Consider the following 19,263-nt stretch of genomic DNA (forward strand, 5'->3'; position numbering starts at 1 on the left):
AAAGCGAACAAAAAAATCATCAAAGGTAATCGACAACGGGGACACAGAGAATTCACAACTTATACCTTCACCAGTTTCATCTTCTTCACAGGTCGGCTCTGGAATGGTTTGTTGAGGCATGAACTCCCACATTTACAGCCAGAGGAGCAGCTAGATAGAAGCATCCTATAGGAAGAAACTGTCAAATCATGCAATGGAAATCCTTCTTGTTAATGAAGAATCTTACAGTTAGATGAAACATATTGAAATAGGGGGCAAGCAATCATGTGCATCAAAAGTGAGCTCAGCACATGCAATGTTCTGTAAACAGGATCACAAATTGGAATACTGCTCAAATGCATAAGTTACCCGGTGGGTGTATACGAAAATGATGAAGAAAAGAATGCAATAAGAGAAGTTAGAACATGGCCTATGTTTGCACCGATTTTTTTTTTTCCAATAAATGTTTTATTATTATCCTTAAAAAGGGGAAGAAAAAAAAAAGAAAACTATAGTTGATATTTGAAAAATGTAATAGAAGTTCCCAAGTACGAAAATGATACAAAGGAACTCCTTAGATGATCAAAGTAATAGACAACTACATCTTTTTTTTTATGAGGAGAAACCTCGACAAGGCAGGGCCCTTTGAACCCACCCCTACAAAGTAAACTTCAAACCCGTGCACTGCACTCTCGGAAGTTTCCTTATACAGATCAAGGTAAATCACTGACTTTTTATAGGGGGAATTTGCACCTAACAAGTCTCGAACTTGGGATGGGTGATACTCCCTAAGACCACTAGGCCAACCCCTTGGGGTTAGACAACTACATATTATCCAATTAAAGCTATCAACAGCCCTATTTTAAGACATACAATTCAAAGCAACTGCAATTCACCAAGACGTTCCTTACCCGCAATGGCAATCTCTATCACACACACCAGAAGATCCAGGTGAAAGACAACAGGAACAGAATATTCCATCATCCTCGAGGCGTCTTTTAATCCTTTTCGTGAGATATATATCTTAAGTTTGTCAGTGTCAACAAAAGGAAACCATAAAAGATATATGAAACCAAAAAGGATTGAAGTTAAGCTATTCTAACCAGTGAGACGTATAAAACAACAAATAACGTATTAAAAATAATTAAAAAACACTTATTAGACAATTAAAAATGACCAAAATTATGCCAATGTTAAACATGCTAGAATCCTAACAAAGTTGGTGCAAACTTGTTATGAGAACCCTTCAAATATTTGACAAAGTACCTTACTACTGTAATATGCGTACATAGACAAAATTTTGAAACTTCATTTTGAAAAGGATACTGCGCTTTATAAAGGTGTAGGGCGTAGGCTTCCATTTGTTAAACCAATCCGGAAGCTCGAAATCAACAGGACTTTCAATCTGCTTCATCAACTTGTTGAATACAATCCCAACGCGATTGTGCTCAGGATTCTGATCAAACAGAAAACAGCAAGAAGCCTTAATTACAATGATTCAATAAGCATTAAAAACTACAAAATAGCCCTAAAACACACTTGAATGGACAAAACACACAAACACTACCCAATTCTAAATTTTTAGTTCCTACAAATCAAAGATAACAACACAAAAAAATAAATAAATATGTTGAAGAAGCAAAAAATTTTTCAAGAAAGAAAACGAAAATCATGTAAAATCAAATTCTTACTACCAAGCAGGAAAGGAAACAAAACTCTCAACTCAAGCATGTAAACTTTAAAAACAACCTTCTTTGTAGCAGGCATGGCATCAAGCAGCAGCGAAATAAAGGCCTACATAATCAAATAGTGAAGTCAAAATCTCAAAGTGGAATAAAGGCCAAGATTATAGCATGAGAAAATGCAGAAAATCAACAACCTTCTATACTCGTACATGTTTTAGTCCACTCAGAAAAACAATTAGGTTTTATCCTAAGCCCTAATTTCATGGAATTGAAGCCGAAAATTTGAAATACGAGCAAAATGAGCCACACATACACAGAGAGAGAGAAAGCAGCATGAGAAGAAGACGAAGAAGAAGAAGAAGAAGAAGAAGCAGAGACATGAAGAGAAGAAATGGGAAGTGTTGAAGGCTCACCCGAGAGAATGAAAACCGCTAACCGCGAGTGGCACAGCAGTCTCCAGTAGCGGCCAACCCGATCCGAGATAAACTACCCATTCAGAGCGCTGATAAAAACCTAGGCGCGCCCGTTTCCTTCCTTTAACCCCCCACTTCCTTTTCCTTCTATTTCTACTGAACCCAACTTCCAAATAGGGAAAGCGTCTCGCCATCGCTCATCAACTCTGGTAAAAAAATTAAAAATATCTGCCGGAATTGTTAATAATTATGACAGAGAAGATAATACGAAAAAATTTATATAGAATTTACCTTTTTGGAGAGGACTTGAACATCTCAAAATTTATCTGAATAAGTGAATTTTTATGACTTTTTTTATATTATTTATTTAAATTTGTTAATAATTTGAACAAATAATTGCTAAAAATAGAATTTTAGTAAAAATATGTAGATCTTTAGCAATTGTTTTTACCGAAATCAAATATTGCTTGAACAAGTAAGCTTTATAAAGCCTTTTTTTTTTATATTTATTGTTTTTACCGAAATCAAATATTGCTTGAACAAGTAAGCTTTATAAAGCCTTTTTTTTTATATTTATTGTCAAAATTACTAGAAAATTGTAAAAAAATCTCTATATAATAAAATTGTAAATTTCTAAAATAATTTATTATAATGCTGAATTTCACTTATTAAGAAATAAAACATAAAACTTTTAATATTTGTGAGCATTTTTATTATTATAAGATAATTAACTTTTTAGCTAACAGTTAAATTCTCTCCAAAAATAAAAGTGGAGAGAAATGGTAAAAAAAAATGGTATGTGGTAATTTTTCTCTCCCGCCCGAAGCGGAGAAGTCTTGAATTTAGTGGTGGGACCTACCAATGTGAAGTGTTGTTGAGGTAAAAAGTGGTGGCAATGAAAGGAGCATAACTACTGGGCTTGAGGAACAGCTGGATAGTTGAAGGTGAAAGTAGCTTATGTGGCGTGGTCTTTTTTAAAAGAATTAGACCACGTCATATGATTTCTGGAAATGATAGATTACAAATCAGGGTGATATAGTATTTACTTTTTGAGAATATCTTCAATGTGGTCAATACACAAAATTCCTATTTTGTACACACCATTTAGCAGTTGACACATCAGCCTATTACATAAACTTAAAATGAAAACAAAATACCATAATAATTCATATTCTCATAATTAAAAAAAATAAAAATTAGAAGTGGCAGCCTTGGAGGAGCATCAACCCATGGGGGTGGCGGGTCACGGCTAGACCCACGGGTCTGGCCGTTTCTTCGATACTGGAGTTCCTTTTTTCAGCCTTTAGGGTGATAAAATCTTTAAAGGGTTCATTTTCCACATCTAGTTTTTAGTTTTGAATCCAAAAACGAGTTTTGAGGTATTAGAATCCGGTTTTGAAGCATTAGAATCCGGTTTTGAGACGGGACACTACCGTTTCAGGCGGGTTTTGAGGCGGGTCATAGCGAGACCCAAGAAAGAGACCCTGCAGCCCAACAACCGCTGCTAGTGTTGCTTCACGATCCACTGCTGCCAATTACCCAAGCCACCCTATTAAACCTCCAAACCAGACTGCAACACTGCCAATCTCCATGCCTACAAAGCCACCGATCCCTAAACAACCAGAGCCCCAGCCACGCTACATCGCCGGACCTCCAGACCCACGGCATCGTTGATCTCCAAACGGCTGCAGCACCGCCGAACCTCCAAACTTGCGGCATTACGAATCTCCAAAACAGCCATTGCATCCCCGGCCACCCAATGGCCTGGGTGGGTCGTGTGGTCCACCCTAGACGGCGCCATCCAGATCTGGCCAGGGGTGGCCGCACGCCATCCCAGAAGACCGCCAGATCTCTCTCCCTCTCTCTCCGACGAGAACTTACCGGTGGATTAGGCGTGGTGCTGGTTGCTGGGCGAGTTGGGTGGGCTGGGCGTGGTGTCGGCGATGGGCTGGGCATGAAGGACGGTGAACTGGGTTGGCCGTGAAGGATTGTTCTTTGTTGGTTTTGATTTATGATTAATTGATGAGAGTATAATCAGATGTAGGAATACCTATTTTCTAATTTGCTACATGCTAAGTTGTCATTCATTGTGTGGGTTGCACAAAATGTGACTTTTGTGCAACGTCCACATAGAAGACGCACTCTTACTTTTTTAAGAGTTTCGGAGATTATGGTGCATCAAACTCTTTAGATGATGTGGTAAAATGTTAGTGGATGCGGACAGAGGCGGAATCAATATTTTTTTTAGGGAAAAATACACTTTACCCCTACACTATCCACCAATTTGCACGTTGACGTCCAATGTTTAAAAAGTGCCACTTGACCCGCTCAAAGTTTAACACAATGACAAAAAAACTCATCCGTTTATTTTGGCCGTCACTTCGGACGGAGACCTAGTCATGTGCGTGGCACGTGACATTTTTCAACCAAAAAGTTTGAAAATGCCCTCGTAGGTAAAGTGTAAACATAAATTACTTCGAATGGGTAAAGTGTAAACATAAATTACTTCGAGGGGGTAAAGTGTAAGTATAAAAAACAAAAAACAAAAAAACTTTTTTTAAAAAATAAAAAGTTTATTTAAAAAATAAAAAGAAAAACTAAACTAAAACAAAAAAAACTCGGGTTAATTACCTTTTTAATACTAAGGTTCACACTTTATTTATTTTCTCAGCTAAGTTACAAATCATATAAAAAATGGTACTTGAGTTATGGAAAAAGACCAACTTAGTACATTCGTCACATTCTGTTAGCCCAAATTAACGGACTGCCATGTGTCACCACTAAAAAATGTCACATGTCCCTAGAAAAATTGGTTTAATAACTGGCTGTGTGACGACCCGCTTGAATAAAACGTGACTATTTTTTTTTTTTTTTTTTTTTTAAAAAAAAAGCATTACCCACAACAAAGTGGATTGTCACAGTGGCATGGCGATACCGCAGTATACCATGAACCCATGCATTAACCTGATTGACAATATCATATGCCACACAGAACTACATGCATCATCAATAATTCATAAGAGTTCATATCTTTGCAGCGGAGTATAAATAACGTTAAACATACATAACACATCAGAGCTGATTAATACATCTAAGTGATTAAAGCTTACATACAAAAGAATGGCTATACAAAAGTGTCACATGCGACACGAACCATATACAAAATAATATTGTCTAAGCATATACATGAATGCTCTACAAAAGAGGGCTATCAAGTAGTCCAACAAAATAAACGCTCAATGTGTCCAGGCCTCAGGCACCGTGGTAACCTAGATACATAGCTACTGAATTATCATCTAGGGTCCCTGTACCTACATCAACAGCATCGTCTGCACCATGAGAATCACCACCACCCATGATGCAGGCAGATTTTATGAGCCTGCCGTCTCCATAAAATAGAGACGATTAGCAGTATAGAACCACTAGGCTTTCAAAAGAATCATCATTTGAAAACATACTAAATCAGTTATGAAAGTATACGTAAGCCCGATCTTCCGCTCTCGGAACATGTGCACACTAACCCATCTAACTTTATACATACTTACAAATTATATAGCTTGGCAATAATACATATGGAAAGTCACCATGCATCGTCTATCCATAACGATATACATACGCACAGTTCCATCTCCCGTCTCGTATACATACCGATACGTCTAGCATAAAAATCATCATATATCATCATCATCATCATAACATTCATATGCCATGCAAACTCATGTTCATCATTGTCATTCTTGTTTCTCTGTATACCATTTGTTCATGTCCTTACTCTGCTTGCCTCTACTTATGCCATCTACAGAGTAACGTCAATCCGTATTTTGCTTGACCCTACTTGTGCCGTCTACAAAACAAGGACCATTCTTACTTGCTGCTAATTGTGCCATCTACAAAGTAAGACCAGTTACCTTTCCTTTAACATCATTTGTCTTTGTCCTTACTCTGCTTGCCTCTACTTGTGCCATCTACAAAGTAAGGTCAATTCTTGTTTTGCTTGCCCCTACTTGTGAAGGTCAATCCTTGTTTTTCTTGCCCTTACTTGTGCCATCTACAAAACAAAGACCGTTCTTACTTTTCTTGCTGCTACTTGTGCCATCTACAAAGTAAGACCAGTTACATTTCCTTTGACATCATTTGTCCATGTCCTTACTCTGTTTGCCCCTACTTGTGCCATCTACAGAGTAAGGTCAATCCTTGTTTTGCTTGCCCCTACTTGTGCCATCTACAAAACAAGAACCGTTCTTATTTTGCTTGCCGCTACTTGTGCCATCTACAAAGTAAGACCAATTATCTTTCCTTTAACATCATTTGTCCCTAACCTTACTTTGCTTGCCGCTACTTGTGTCATCTACAAAGTAAGGCAAGTTACCGTGTCTTTATCATCATTTTCATGCAATCATATGTTATGCATGCCTATGCTTATGCTCATCATCTTATGCCATTTCCATCATGAGGCCAACCTTGCGGTAGGAGACTTGTCATCGTACCGGGGGTCGTCATGTTGTTTTTCGTTATACATGAGGCCAACTCTACGGTAGCGTATAACGCCCAAGATAATTATTAAGTTTATTATTAATAACCTTATAGTAATCTAAATTAATTAATGAGAAATTGTACATGAGATAATTTAGACTAATAAATATAATAATAATGATAATATTTGTGAGATAATAATATAATAACAATATTATTTGATGATGATATATTTATGTAATACAAGTTTTAAGTGACAAAGAGATTAACTAATAATAATGTTAGTGTGACAATTGATCAATAAATAAAATAGGTTAATGGTACTAGAATAATAAAGTGTGATAATAAGTCCTAGTATGGTAAATAATTATATGCATAGGTAAACTGTAATTGAAATAAATGGTAAGGACGAAATATGAAAATTAAGAAAGATGAATTAAAGGTAGTGGGGGGTGAGGGTAAATCTTGCAATTCTAAATAATTGGGGCTTTAAAATAGAAAGAGAATCTTATCTCATGACACATGTCAAGCTGCCATTGGCCATAGGAGATACCTTATCTCCTTAGTTTTTTTTAAAAAAATGCAAAAAGGCAAGCCTTTTTGGTGGGCCCCACGTGCAGCAGCCCCCCTCCCCCAACATCCTCTTTTTCTTTTCTCCTTTCTTTCTTTTCTCCCTCACCCCATCTCACGCACAGCCCCCCCTTTCCCCCATCCTCCCTTTGTCTCACTCTTTCCCCTTCCACACACCCATACATACGGCCTAGAGAGAGAGAAAGAGCTGCAGATTTTGAGAGAGAGAGAGAGAGAGAGGTGCTGCTGGCTGTGAGAAAGGAAGAAGAAAGAAGGAGAAGAAGAAGAAAAAAAAAAAAAAGGAAAGTGACGAATTTTTAAGGGGTTTCGGCCATGGGTACTTGTGAGGTAAAAGCTTTAGTCTTTTCTTGTAATTTTCGTTATGCTTGTGAGATTATAAGCTAAAAATTGTGTGGATTTGTGGGGCTTTGATTTGGGTCCGAAAATTAGGATTCTTGAATGGAATTTTGTTATATTGTTAAAATCTTTAGTTTCTCTTTAAAGTTTTGTTCTACCCATTGGATATCAAGCTTGAAATCATAATGATTTAGGGGATTTTTAATTAGGTCCGAAAATTGGGAAAATTTGATAAGAAACCTAATTCCTAAGATTAATGTGTGGCTTTTATGTGTAGTAGATTGCTATACATGATTCAAGCTCTGGGTTGTTAAATTAATGTGTTGAAACTCCAATTTTACTTATTGGTAAAATATGGACATAAACCCTAATTTTATATGGTTTGAATTAATTTGGGGCTTTAGGTATGTGAACACTAGCAATGTTGTTTGAATGAGTTAATTACATTTCAAACGTTAATTAATCCTAGGTTTTCATGGGATTCTATAGAAATTGATAACTATAGGGTTTAGGTTCTAATATGTCATATTAGAATCATAATGATTATTATAAGTGTTATGAGAATTATAAAGTTGGGGGTAAATTGCTAGATTAAATGGCTTAGAAGAGAATAACAATTATAGGGTTAAGTGTAATGCTTAACTTAGAGTGTATGTATATGCCTCAAGATTTAGTGATTTAATATATTATGATGTAGAATCATAGTTCAATGTAATTAAGTTATTAGATAACTAATCCATTAGCTAATGAAGTGTGATACTTGTAGTGCTCAAGTATCTTTATAGAGTGCAAGTTGTTAAGCTAAGAATATAGCTTAATTATGTGTTTATTATGTAAATGTTTAGGTGCATTGTGGTTGAGAAAAAAGTTCACCAAAGGGTACTCAAGCCAATAAGGTAATAAGTATTTTACTTACTGGGCGAAAAGATAGTATGTTTTAAAGTATAAAGATGTTTTGGATGAATGATTGATACAAGATGTTTTGTAATTATATGACTATTTAATGATGTTCCATGAGATGTGTTGGATGAATGTTTGATGTGATGTTTTTATGAGCTTTTATGGGTTTACAAGATAATGTGATGATTATGTTGTTATGAGCATTTTGATGGTTGACATAGTTTATGACATGATTTTATGATTTTTTGATATGAGTTATGAAAGCATATGAATTCAAGGATTTATTGACATAAGCATGAACATGGCATGAGCAATGAAACGGAAACGGGATTCAACTCCGGTAGTGATTGAGTATGGTCTCACTACCGTAGAGCTGGCACATGCATAAGAGAAATGAGGTTCAACTCCGGTGGTGATTGAGTATCGTCTCGCTATGTAATGCCCAAGATAATTATTAAGTTTATTATTAATAACCTCATAGTAATCTAAATTAATTAATGAGAAATTGCACATGAGATAATTTAGAATAATAAATATAATAATAATGATAATATTTGTGAGATAATAATATAATAGCAATATTATTTGACGATGATATATTCATGTAATACAAGTTTTAAGTGATAAAGAGATTAACTAATAATAATGTTAGTGTAACAATTGATCAATAAATAAAATAGGTTAATGGTACTAGAATAATAAAGTGTGATAATAAGTCCTAGTGTGGTAAATAATTATATGCATAGGTAAACTGTAATTGAAATAAATGGTAAGGACAAAATATGAAAATTAAGAAAGATGAATTAAAGGTAGTGGAGGGTGAGGGTAAATCTTGCAATTCTAAATAGTTGGGACTTTAAAATATAAAGAGAATCTTATCTCATGACACATGTCAAGCTGCCATTGGCCATAGGAGATACCTTATCTCCTTAGTTTTTTTTAAAAAAATGCAAAAAGGCAAGCCTTTTTGGTGGGCCCCACGTGCAGCAGCCCCCCTCCCCCAACATCCTCTTTTTCTTTTCTCCTTTCTTTCTTTTCTCCCTCACCCCATCTCACGCACAGCCCCCCCTTTCCCCCATCCTCCCTTTGTCTCACTCTTTCTCCTTCCACACACCCATACATATGGCCTAGAGAGAGAGAAAGAGCTGCAGATTTTGAGAGAGAGAGAGAGAGAGAGAGAGAGAGGTGCTGCTGGCTGTGAGAAAGGAAGAAGAAAGAAGGAGAAGAAGAAGAAAAAAAAAAAAAAAAAGAAAAAGGAAAGTGACGAATTTTTAAGGGGTTTCGGCCATGGGTGCTTGTGAGGTAAAAGCTTTAGTCTTTTCTTGTAATTTTCGTTATGCTTGTGAGATTAGAAGCTAAAAATTGTGTGGATTTGTGGGGCTTTGATTTGGGTCCGAAAATTAGGGTTCTTGAATTGAATTTTGTTATATTGTTAAAATCTTTAGTTTCTCTTTAAAGTTTTGTTCTACCCATTGGATATCAAGCTTGAAATCATAATGATTTAGGGGATTTTTAATTAGGTCCGAAAATTGGGAAAATTTGATAAGAAACCTAATTCCTAAGATTAATGTGTGGCTTTTATGTGTAGTAGATTGCTATACATGATTCAAGCTCTGGGTTGTTAAATTAATGTGTTGAAACTCCAATTTTACTTATTGGTAAAATATGGACATAAACCCTAATTTTATATGGTTTGAATTAATTTGGGGCTTTAGGTATGAGAACACTAGCAATGTTGTTTGAATGGGTTAATTACATTTCAAGCGTTAATTAATCCTAGGTTTTCATGGGATTCCATGGAAATTGATAACTGTAGGGTTTAGGTTCTAATATGTCATATTAGAATCATAATGATTATTGTAAGTGTTATGAGAATTATAAAGTTTGGGGTAAATTTATAGATTAAATGGCTTAGAAGAGAATAGCAAACCTAGAGTGTATGTATATACCTCAAGATTTAGTGATTTAATATATTATGATGTAGAATCATAGTTCAATGTAACTCAGATATTAGATAATTAATCCATTAGTTGATGGAGCATGATACTTGTAGTGCTCAAGTATTTTTATAGAGTGCAAGTTGTTAAGCTAAGAATAGAGATTAATTATGTGTTTATTATGTAAATGCTTAGGTGCATTGCGGTTGAGAAAAGAGTTTACCAATGGGTACTCAAGCGAACAATGTAAGTATTTTACTTACTGGGCAAAAAGATAGTATGTTTTAAAGTATAAAGATGTTTTGGATGAATGATTGATACAAGGTGTTTTGTAATTATATGACTATTAAATGATGTTCCATGAGATGTGTTGGATGAATGTTTGATGTGATGTTTTAATGAACTTTTATAGGTTTACAAGATAATGTGATGATTATGTTGTTATGAGCATTTTGATGGTTGGCATAGTTTATGACATGATTCTATGATTTTATGATATGAGTTATCAATAGCATATGAGTTCAAGGATTTATTGACATAAGCATAAACATGGCATGAGCAATGAAACAGAAACGGGGTTCAATTCCAGTAGTAATTGAGTATGGCCTCACTACCGTAGAGCTAGCCCATGCATAACGGAAATGAGGTTCAACTCCGGTGGTAATTGAGTATTGTCTTGCTACCGTAAAGCTAGCCTCATGTATAACGAAAAACAACATGACGGCCCCCGGTACAATAACAAGTCTCATACTGCAGGGTTGGCCTCATGATGGAAATGGCATAAGATGATGAGCATAAGTATAAGCATGCATAGCATATGATTGCATGAAAATGATTATAAAGCCCTGATAAATGGCCTTACTTTGTAGATGACACAAGTAGCGGCAAGCAAAGTAAGGTTAGGGACAAATGATGTTAAAGGAAAGGTAACTGGTCTTACTTTGTAAATGGCACAAGTAGCGGCAAGCAAATTAAGAACAATCCTTGTTTTGTAGATGGCACAAGTAGGGGCAAGCAAAACAAGGATTGACCTTACTCTGTAGATGGCACAAGTAGGGGCAAACAGAGTAAGGACAAGGACAAATGATGTTAAAGGAAAGATAACTAGCCTTACTTTGTAGATGGCACAAGTAGTGGCAAGCAAAGTAAGAACGATCCTTGTTTTGTAAATGGCACAAGTAGGAGTAAGCAAAACAAGGATTGGCCTTATTCTGTAAATGGCACAAGTAGAGGCAAGCAGAGTAAGGACAACGACAAATGATGTTAAAGGAAAGGTAACTGGTCTTACTTTGTAGATGGCACAAGTAGCGGCAAGCAAAGTAAGAACGGTCCTTATTTTGTAGATGGCACAAGTAGGGGCAAGTAAAACAAAGATTGACCTTACTCTGTAGATGGCACAAGTAGAGACAAGCAGAGTAAAGACAAGGACAAATGGTACATAGAGAAACAAGAATGATAGTGATGAACATGAATTTGCATGGCATATGAATGTTATGATGATGATAATGATATATGATGCTTGCATTGTTGCATATAATGATTTTTATGCTAGACGTATCGGTATGCATACGAGACGGGAGATGGAACCATGTGTATGTATATTGTTATGGATAGACAATGCATGGTGACTTTCCATATGTATTATTGCCAAGCTATATAATTTGTATGTGTGTATAAAGTTAGATGGGTTAGTATACACATGTTCCGAGAGCGAAAGATCGGATTTACGTATACTTTCACAACTAATTTAGTAAGTTTTCAAATAATGATTCTTTTGAAAGTCTAGTAAGTTCTATACTGCTGAGTGTCTCTATTTTATGGAGACGGCGGGCTCATGAAATCCGCATGCCTCATGGGTGGTGGTGATTCCCATGGTGCAGATGATGTTGTTGATGCAGGTACAGGGACCCTAGATGATGATTCAGTAGCTATGTATCTAGGTTACCTCGGTGCCTGAGGCCTGGACACATTGAGCGTTTATTTTGTTGGACTGCTTGATAGCCCTCTTTTGTAGAGCATTCATGTATATGCTTAGACAATATTATTTTGTATATGGCTCGTGTCGCATGTGACACTTTTGTATAGCCGTTCTTTTGTATGTAAGCTTTAATCACTTAGATGTATTAATCAGCTCTGATGTGTTATGTATGTTTAACATTATCTATACTCCGCTGCAAAGATATGAACTCTTATGAATCATTGATGATGTATGTAGCTCTGTATAGCATATGATATTGTCAATCAGGTTAATGCATGGGTTCATGGCATACTGCGATATCGTCATGACACTGTGACAATCCGCTTTGTTGTGGGTAATGCTTTAAAAAAAAAAAAAAAAAATTAGTCACGTTTTAATTAAGCGGGTCGTCACAGAATTTAGGAATTTCTGGTACTTTCAACTTCATGATTGTATTCCAGGCTGATTAGTATCAGAGCGAATGGTATCAAGTTCTTTAGGGAACTTGTTACCATAGCAACTATTATATCATGAGCGGCTAGATTCATAGAGTTGTGTCTAATGTTAGTTCAGGAATAACACCTGAGCTATATCAATCTTAAAAGCTTTAAGAAAATCTAATAAGACAAAGTTTTATGAGATTATGATTGTCTTGTTTGTGTGGGCGTATTGTAGATTTGCTTTATGTGCTTATTTGCGATATGTTGTTGTCTATGTGGTTTCTTCTACATTGACCTGTGCAATCTTGTAGAGTGATGCCACCGAGACGACCCCCACGTCGTTATGGGAGGCTGAAGATTATACGGGATTGTGGTGAAAGGTTATCGCCTCCACCACCTCCACCTCCTCCTCCACCGCCGGGTGTTCCTGAGATAGCACACTCCTTAGCAGAAGCAGTGCGTTATATGGCTGAGATTATGGCCAATGGTCAACGCCAAGGGAGAAGAGAAGGATGTCCTTCTGAGACATTCTTTAAGCACAACTCACAAGTGTTTGCAGGGCATGAAGACCCTAGGGAAGCTGATTACTGGTTTGGAACAACATAAAAGTTGATGATAGCCCTCTTTTGTAGAGCATTCATGTATATGCTTAGATAATATTATTTTGTATATGACTCGTGTCACATGTGACACTTTTGTATAGCCATTCTTTTGTTTGTAAGCTTTAATCACTTACATGTATTAATCAGCTCTGATGTGTTATGTATGTTTAAATTCGATGCGATTGTGCATAGACTATTAGGAATTGAATCCGGTATTCCATAAGTACCTTGATTGCTTTGTTGTTATGTTCATCAATGACATATTAGTCTATTCAGCTAATTATGTGAAGCACGAAGAGCATTTGAAGATAGTGATGGATGTGCGAAGAGAAAAGAAGTTGTATACCAAGCTCAAGAAGTGTGAATTATGGTTAAAAGAAGTAGCATTTTTAGGGTATGTAGTCCGTTCCAAGTGACGGGTGTTGTTGGCCCCGTGGCGTACAGAGTTGAGATGCCATCTTGCATGACTGGAATACATGACGTGTTTCATGTATCTTAGTTACGAAAATATGTACATGACCCGTTGCACATAATCAACTACGAGCCACTTAACATTCAACCAGATTTGACTTATGAAGAGGTTCCGGTTCAAATTCTTGACCAAAAAGAGCAACAATTGAGGAACAAGACTATTCCTCTAGTGAAAGTGTTATGGCGAAGCCATAATGTCGAGGAAGCTTCGTGGGAACTCGAGCGGGATATGCGCGAGCGATATTCTCATTTGTTCGAGTGAACCTAGGTATGTACATGTTTTACAATACAATATAAATGCACATTGATGAAGTTGGAAGTATGCCTTGGTTGTAAGCATATTAGTGAAGTATGATCTAAATTTCGAGGACAAAATTTTTATTAAGAGGGAGTGATGTAACGCCCAAGATAATTATTAAGTTTATTATTAATAACCTCATAATCTAAATTAATTAATGAGAAATTGCACATGAGATAATTTAGAATAATAAATATAATAATAATGATAATATTTGTGAGATAATAATATAATAGTAATATTATTTGACGATGATATATTTATGTAATACAAATTTTAAGTAATATAGAGATTAATTAATAATAATGTTAGTGTGACAATTGATCAATAAATAAAATAGATTAATAATACTAGAATAATAAAGTGTGATAATAAGTCCTAGTGTGGTAAATAATTATATGTAAAGGTAAATTGTAATTGAAATAAATGGTAAGGGTGAAATATGAAAATTAAGAAAGATGAATTAAAGGTAATGGGGGTAAATCTTGCAATTCTAAATAGTTGGGGCTTTAAAATAGAAAGAAAATTTTATCTCATGCCACATGTCAAGCTGTCATTGGCTACAGGAGATACCTTATCTCCTTAGTTTTTTTTTTAAAAAAAAAAAATGCAAAAAAATGACTGTGAACGTCACCGATACCCCCACTTTTGCGTCCTCTCTTTCTTTCTGCTTTCTTTCTTTCTCCCTCAGCATCTCACCTTACATGCATCTTTTCCCCTTTCCTTTTCTTTTCTCCACTGCCCCAAATCCTCCCTTTCCCCATCCTCCCGCTGATACTCCCACTCTTTCTCTTTCCACACCCATACATCTGACCTAGAGAGAAAGAGCAGGATGAGAGAGTCTTCTTGGTCATTGAGAAGCGAAGAAAGAAAGAAAGAATGAGAAGAAGGAGAAAAGAAGAAAGGAAGGGATGGGGAGAGTACAGCATATATATTTGCATGAAGAACTTTCTTTTCGTTTATTACCCATTTTTATTTTTAAATTAAGGAGATAAGGTATTTCCTATGGCCAATGACAGCTTGACATATGGTATGTGATAAGATTCGCTTTCTATTTTAAAGCCCCAACTATTTAGAATTGCAAGATTTACCACTACCTTTAATTCATCTTTCTTAATTTTTATATTTCACCCTTACCATTTATTTCAACTACAATTTACCTATACATATAATTATTTATCACGCTAGGACTTATCATCACACTTTATTATTCTAGTACCATTAACCTATTTTATTTATTGATCAATTGTCACACTAACATTATTATTAGTTAATCTCTTTATCACTTAAAACTTGTATTACATAAATATATCATCGTCAAATAATATTGTTATTATATTATTATCTCACAAATATTATCATTATTTTTATACGTATTATTCTAAATTATCTCATGTGCAATTTCTCATTAATTAATTTAGATTACTATGAGGTTATTAATAATAAACTTAACAATTATCTTGGGCGTTATATTCTGAGCCACCCCTAGGGGGATCCGAATCCTCTCCAGTCCTTTTGGAATGGAGAGGCCTCCAATTAATGGCAAGGTAGGGCCATCCATGGCATGAGGATGGCCATAGGGACGGTTTGGGGGTGGTTTTGGCCACCCCCCAAAGGACAAAATGGGGTGGCTAATTTTTTCAATTTTTTTGGGGTTTATCTTTTTTGAATGTTGTTTTAATTATTTTTATTTTTTTACGACAAGTGGTGCCAAATTCACATTTTTTTTACAACATGTGGCGCCAAATATTTTTAGGACATGTGGTGTTTTTTGGGGCGTTTTTTGGGGATGACACGTGGCAGTCCGTTAGTTTGGCCTAACAGAATGTGACAGAAGTATCAAATTGGTCTTTTCCCATAACTCAGGTACCATCTGTCATATGATTTGTAATCTAGGTGAGAGAAAAAAAAAAAAAAAAAAAAGTGAGAACCTTAGTATTAAAAAGGTAATTAACCCGAGTTTTTTGTTTTAGTTTGGTTTTTCTTTTTATTTTTTAAATAAGCTTTTTATTTTATTATTATTATTTTTTTTTATGTTTACACTTTACCCTATCGAAGTAATTTATGTTTACACTTTACCCCCTGAGGGCATTTTCAAACATTTTGTTTCAAAATTGTCAAGTGCCACGCACGTGACTAGGTTTCCGTCCAAAGTGACGGTCAAAATAAACGGATAGGTTTTTTTGTCACTGTGCCAAACTTTGAGGGGGTCAAGTCACTTTTTTAACATTGAACGTCAAAGTGCAAATAGGTGGATAATTCAGGAAGTAAAGTGTTTTTTTTTTTTTATTTGAAGTCTGAATTTGGGAAAATAAATAAGTGCATACAAGTCTTAAATTTAATTTTAATATATATATAGTTTTTCTATACGTGTGTGTGAGCGTTGATGTAAAATAAAAAATACAAGTCTTAAATTTAACTCGTGTTTTTTAAAAGCCAAGTTTATAGATTTTTTTGGGGATTCTGGTTAGCAATTATTAATTAAAACTGCTAACCGGAACTGGGGTAGCCAGTTGGTCAATTTTAAAAACCTGAATCGGTAACTGGCTACTAGTTACCAGATTATGTCATAACTGTGGTTTACCAGTTGGTAAGCGGTTATCCGAACAAGTAACCAGACCTTTTAAATGATGCATATTTTGGGTCTATTTTGAGTATTGTGCCTATTTTTTTGGGCTTAATTTAACACTTTTTGACCTTTAAAAAAAAAAAAAAAAACAATTAAGACTTTTTTGGCCCAATAAGCTAGGCTTTGTTGTGACTGTTAAAACAAAAAACAAAATAAAATAAAAATAAAAACTAAAGTAAACAACATCATTTGTGTATATATATATATATATATATAGACACACACGGTTACCGGTTATAACCGAGTGTATATAAATATAAAAATCGGTAACCGGACCAATTAGCCTGATTACCAGTTGGCCGGTAACCGGTTGGTGGCCGGTTATAACCAACCAGATTTACACCTCTAGATATTTGAGTAATGTTACAATTCTTTTTTTTTTTTTTTTTTTCACTTCAAGAATGATGTTGCTCTTAAAATCATATTAAGCTTGTGATTGATCAATACTAGATTTTGATCAAGTGGTGATTTTAAAAGTTACCTTATTTTTTGAGTGACACAAAATGAACTTCTAGGATTACTATAAATACTTTACTTCCAAATTGACATAGAGATGCATTTCAAATTTAAAATTAAAATGATTTGACATAAGAAGTGAAAATTTAAAATTTTGGGCATGGTATAAAAGTAGCTTATCATACAAGTTTTTAAAGAATCTGGAGTTTAGCCCAAGACCCCAAAGACTTGTGTAGGAGTGTAAAGAATATTCAAGAAGGAAGGGTTGCGTTTTGTGTGTTAGCAGCTGCGTTTTGGTAGGCCAGAACTCAGAAGCTAGCATTTTAACTGATTATATAATGGGCCGAAGTTAGGTGGGTTGGCATTGTATGTGAATACATATGGGCTGGGCTCTCTATATCTAAGCGATCTGAAGATTGGGCTCCTTTTCACCTTCCATTTGCCATACGCCAAATACCCCATTAATCAAATTCAAATTCATTCATAAATCAAATTTTCAATTCATTTCAATCATTCTTACAATTCATTTCTCATAAAAAAAAAATACAACTCAGAAAATTAAATACACTACACTGAGGCATATTAGTTCATCATCCCTGTTCTTTTATTGGTTCCTTAGGTTATAGGAAATGAAAAATGCCAATGGTTTTAAAGTGGTTGGGCATGTACCCAAAAGGATTCTTTCAATTTCAAACCGGTTAGGCAAAACAAGAGGGCAAAATGGTTTTAAAAAAATTGAAAAGGCCATTTTGTCCTCATATATTGTACTAACCGGTTCCTCTCAATTTCAAAGGAAATTGAGAGGATCTCATTCCGGCATGTAATAGGGTAAGAGTTTGACTCTTAAAATGCAAATCTCCAATCCTATTAGTATTAACCGCTTTGAATCTCACTAATACTTTAATGGAGCTAGGTTAGGATATGGCTCAGTTGAACTTGAAAGAGCGCCTACGATTCTCACAGTCTAAGCATTTTCTATGCGACTCCCAACGGGTAAGTGATAGTATGGTCATATCCAACTAGAATAGTTACAGTTGGTTTCCCTGTCTGCCTTTTATGAATAGAAAAATAATAATAATAATAATAAATTCGCCTGTTGGCGTTTAACAGCATATTACCATAGAATTTTGGCTGTTGCTTTAGTGCTTGATTGTTATATCTATCATTTAATCCAAGTTGAGGGGGTTTTTTTTTAATTCAATACAAGTTGAGCTTTGTTTATTGATGTATGCAGCTCCAAGCTTCTGTTCCTATGAGGATAGCCTTCAATCAACTTGTTCTGAAGTGAGGATTGGCTATTTATTTTACCTGCTGCTCAACTCTTTATATATCTTTCTTAGATACTCATAGATATTTTTGAATTCTTTCTTCTGATATATTTGTTCTCCTACACCAAATTTGCTTTTGCTTTGTTGCTTATTAAAACAATCTTCAATCTCCTAAATGATCATGGCATACAATATTAGAGCTGATTGGAGAAACATTATATAGGCTGCCGCAAAATAAAATTTGAATCTTGGGAAAAATAAAATTTAGTCCCTACGTCTCCATGCGATTTAAATTTAATTCTTTAATTTCTAATTTTGACAATTAAGTGACTGAGTTTTTCTCTGATTTCAAATCAAGGATATTAACTTAATGCCTAATTAATCAATGGTATGCCATGTTAAACTAATCAATTAATATCACGTGACTCTCATTTTGACACGTCATGTATCCACTATAGGTGACAAGTGGCATAATTACTTTAAAATTACAAATATCATAAAAAAAAAATGAAAATTAATGAGAGCCACGTCATATTAATTGATTGATTTGACATATACTGTTAGGGCTGTTAAGAGAGAAAGCCGCTCGTGAGCGAGCTCGGGTTCGGCTCGCATAAGTTCGGTTCGTGCTCGACTCGAATATTAAATAAAACGTTTCGTGAACACGAATCCTTACTCGAATATTAAACGAAGCTAGCTCAGCTCAACTCGTCTAAGCTCGTGAGCAGCTCGTATAAGGCTCAAATTGATAGTTATTCACATAATTCTTCATATTAATATTAAAAAATGATGATTTTTTTTTTTTCTAAAAGCATCCTTTTATTATAA

General features: G+C 35.1%; 1 protein-coding gene across 1 annotated transcript; it reads right to left on the minus strand.

Moving 5' to 3' along the window:
• Positions 1–58: 58 nt before the first annotated feature.
• Positions 59–2,192, minus strand: LOC132179781 (histone-lysine N-methyltransferase ASHH3-like). Its single transcript, XM_059592552.1, has 5 exons — positions 2,078–2,192; positions 1,729–1,773; positions 1,306–1,435; positions 891–1,002; positions 59–165 (listed from the first exon to the last, which is right to left on the minus strand). Exons 2-5 carry the CDS (start codon positions 1,744–1,746, stop codon positions 60–62), a joined length of 366 nt encoding a protein of 121 aa, XP_059448535.1. The 5' UTR covers positions 1,747–1,773; positions 2,078–2,192; the 3' UTR covers position 59.
• Between the last annotated feature and the right edge of the window lie 17,071 nt (positions 2,193–19,263).

This window comes from Corylus avellana, chromosome ca4 (genome assembly GCF_901000735.1).
Source record: "Corylus avellana chromosome ca4, CavTom2PMs-1.0".
Lineage (NCBI taxonomy): Eukaryota > Viridiplantae > Streptophyta > Magnoliopsida > Fagales > Betulaceae > Corylus > Corylus avellana.

Excerpts from the sequence above, each read along its gene's own strand:
- LOC132179781 (XM_059592552.1), bottom strand. Across the intron at positions 1,003-1,305 it reads CTACACCTTTATAAAGCGCA|ATATATATCTCACGAAAAGG; the intron begins GTATCCTTTTCA and ends GACAAACTTAAG. Across the intron at positions 166-890 it reads GATAGAGATTGCCATTGCGG|GATGCTTCTATCTAGCTGCT; the intron begins GTAAGGAACGTC and ends TTCTTCCTATAG.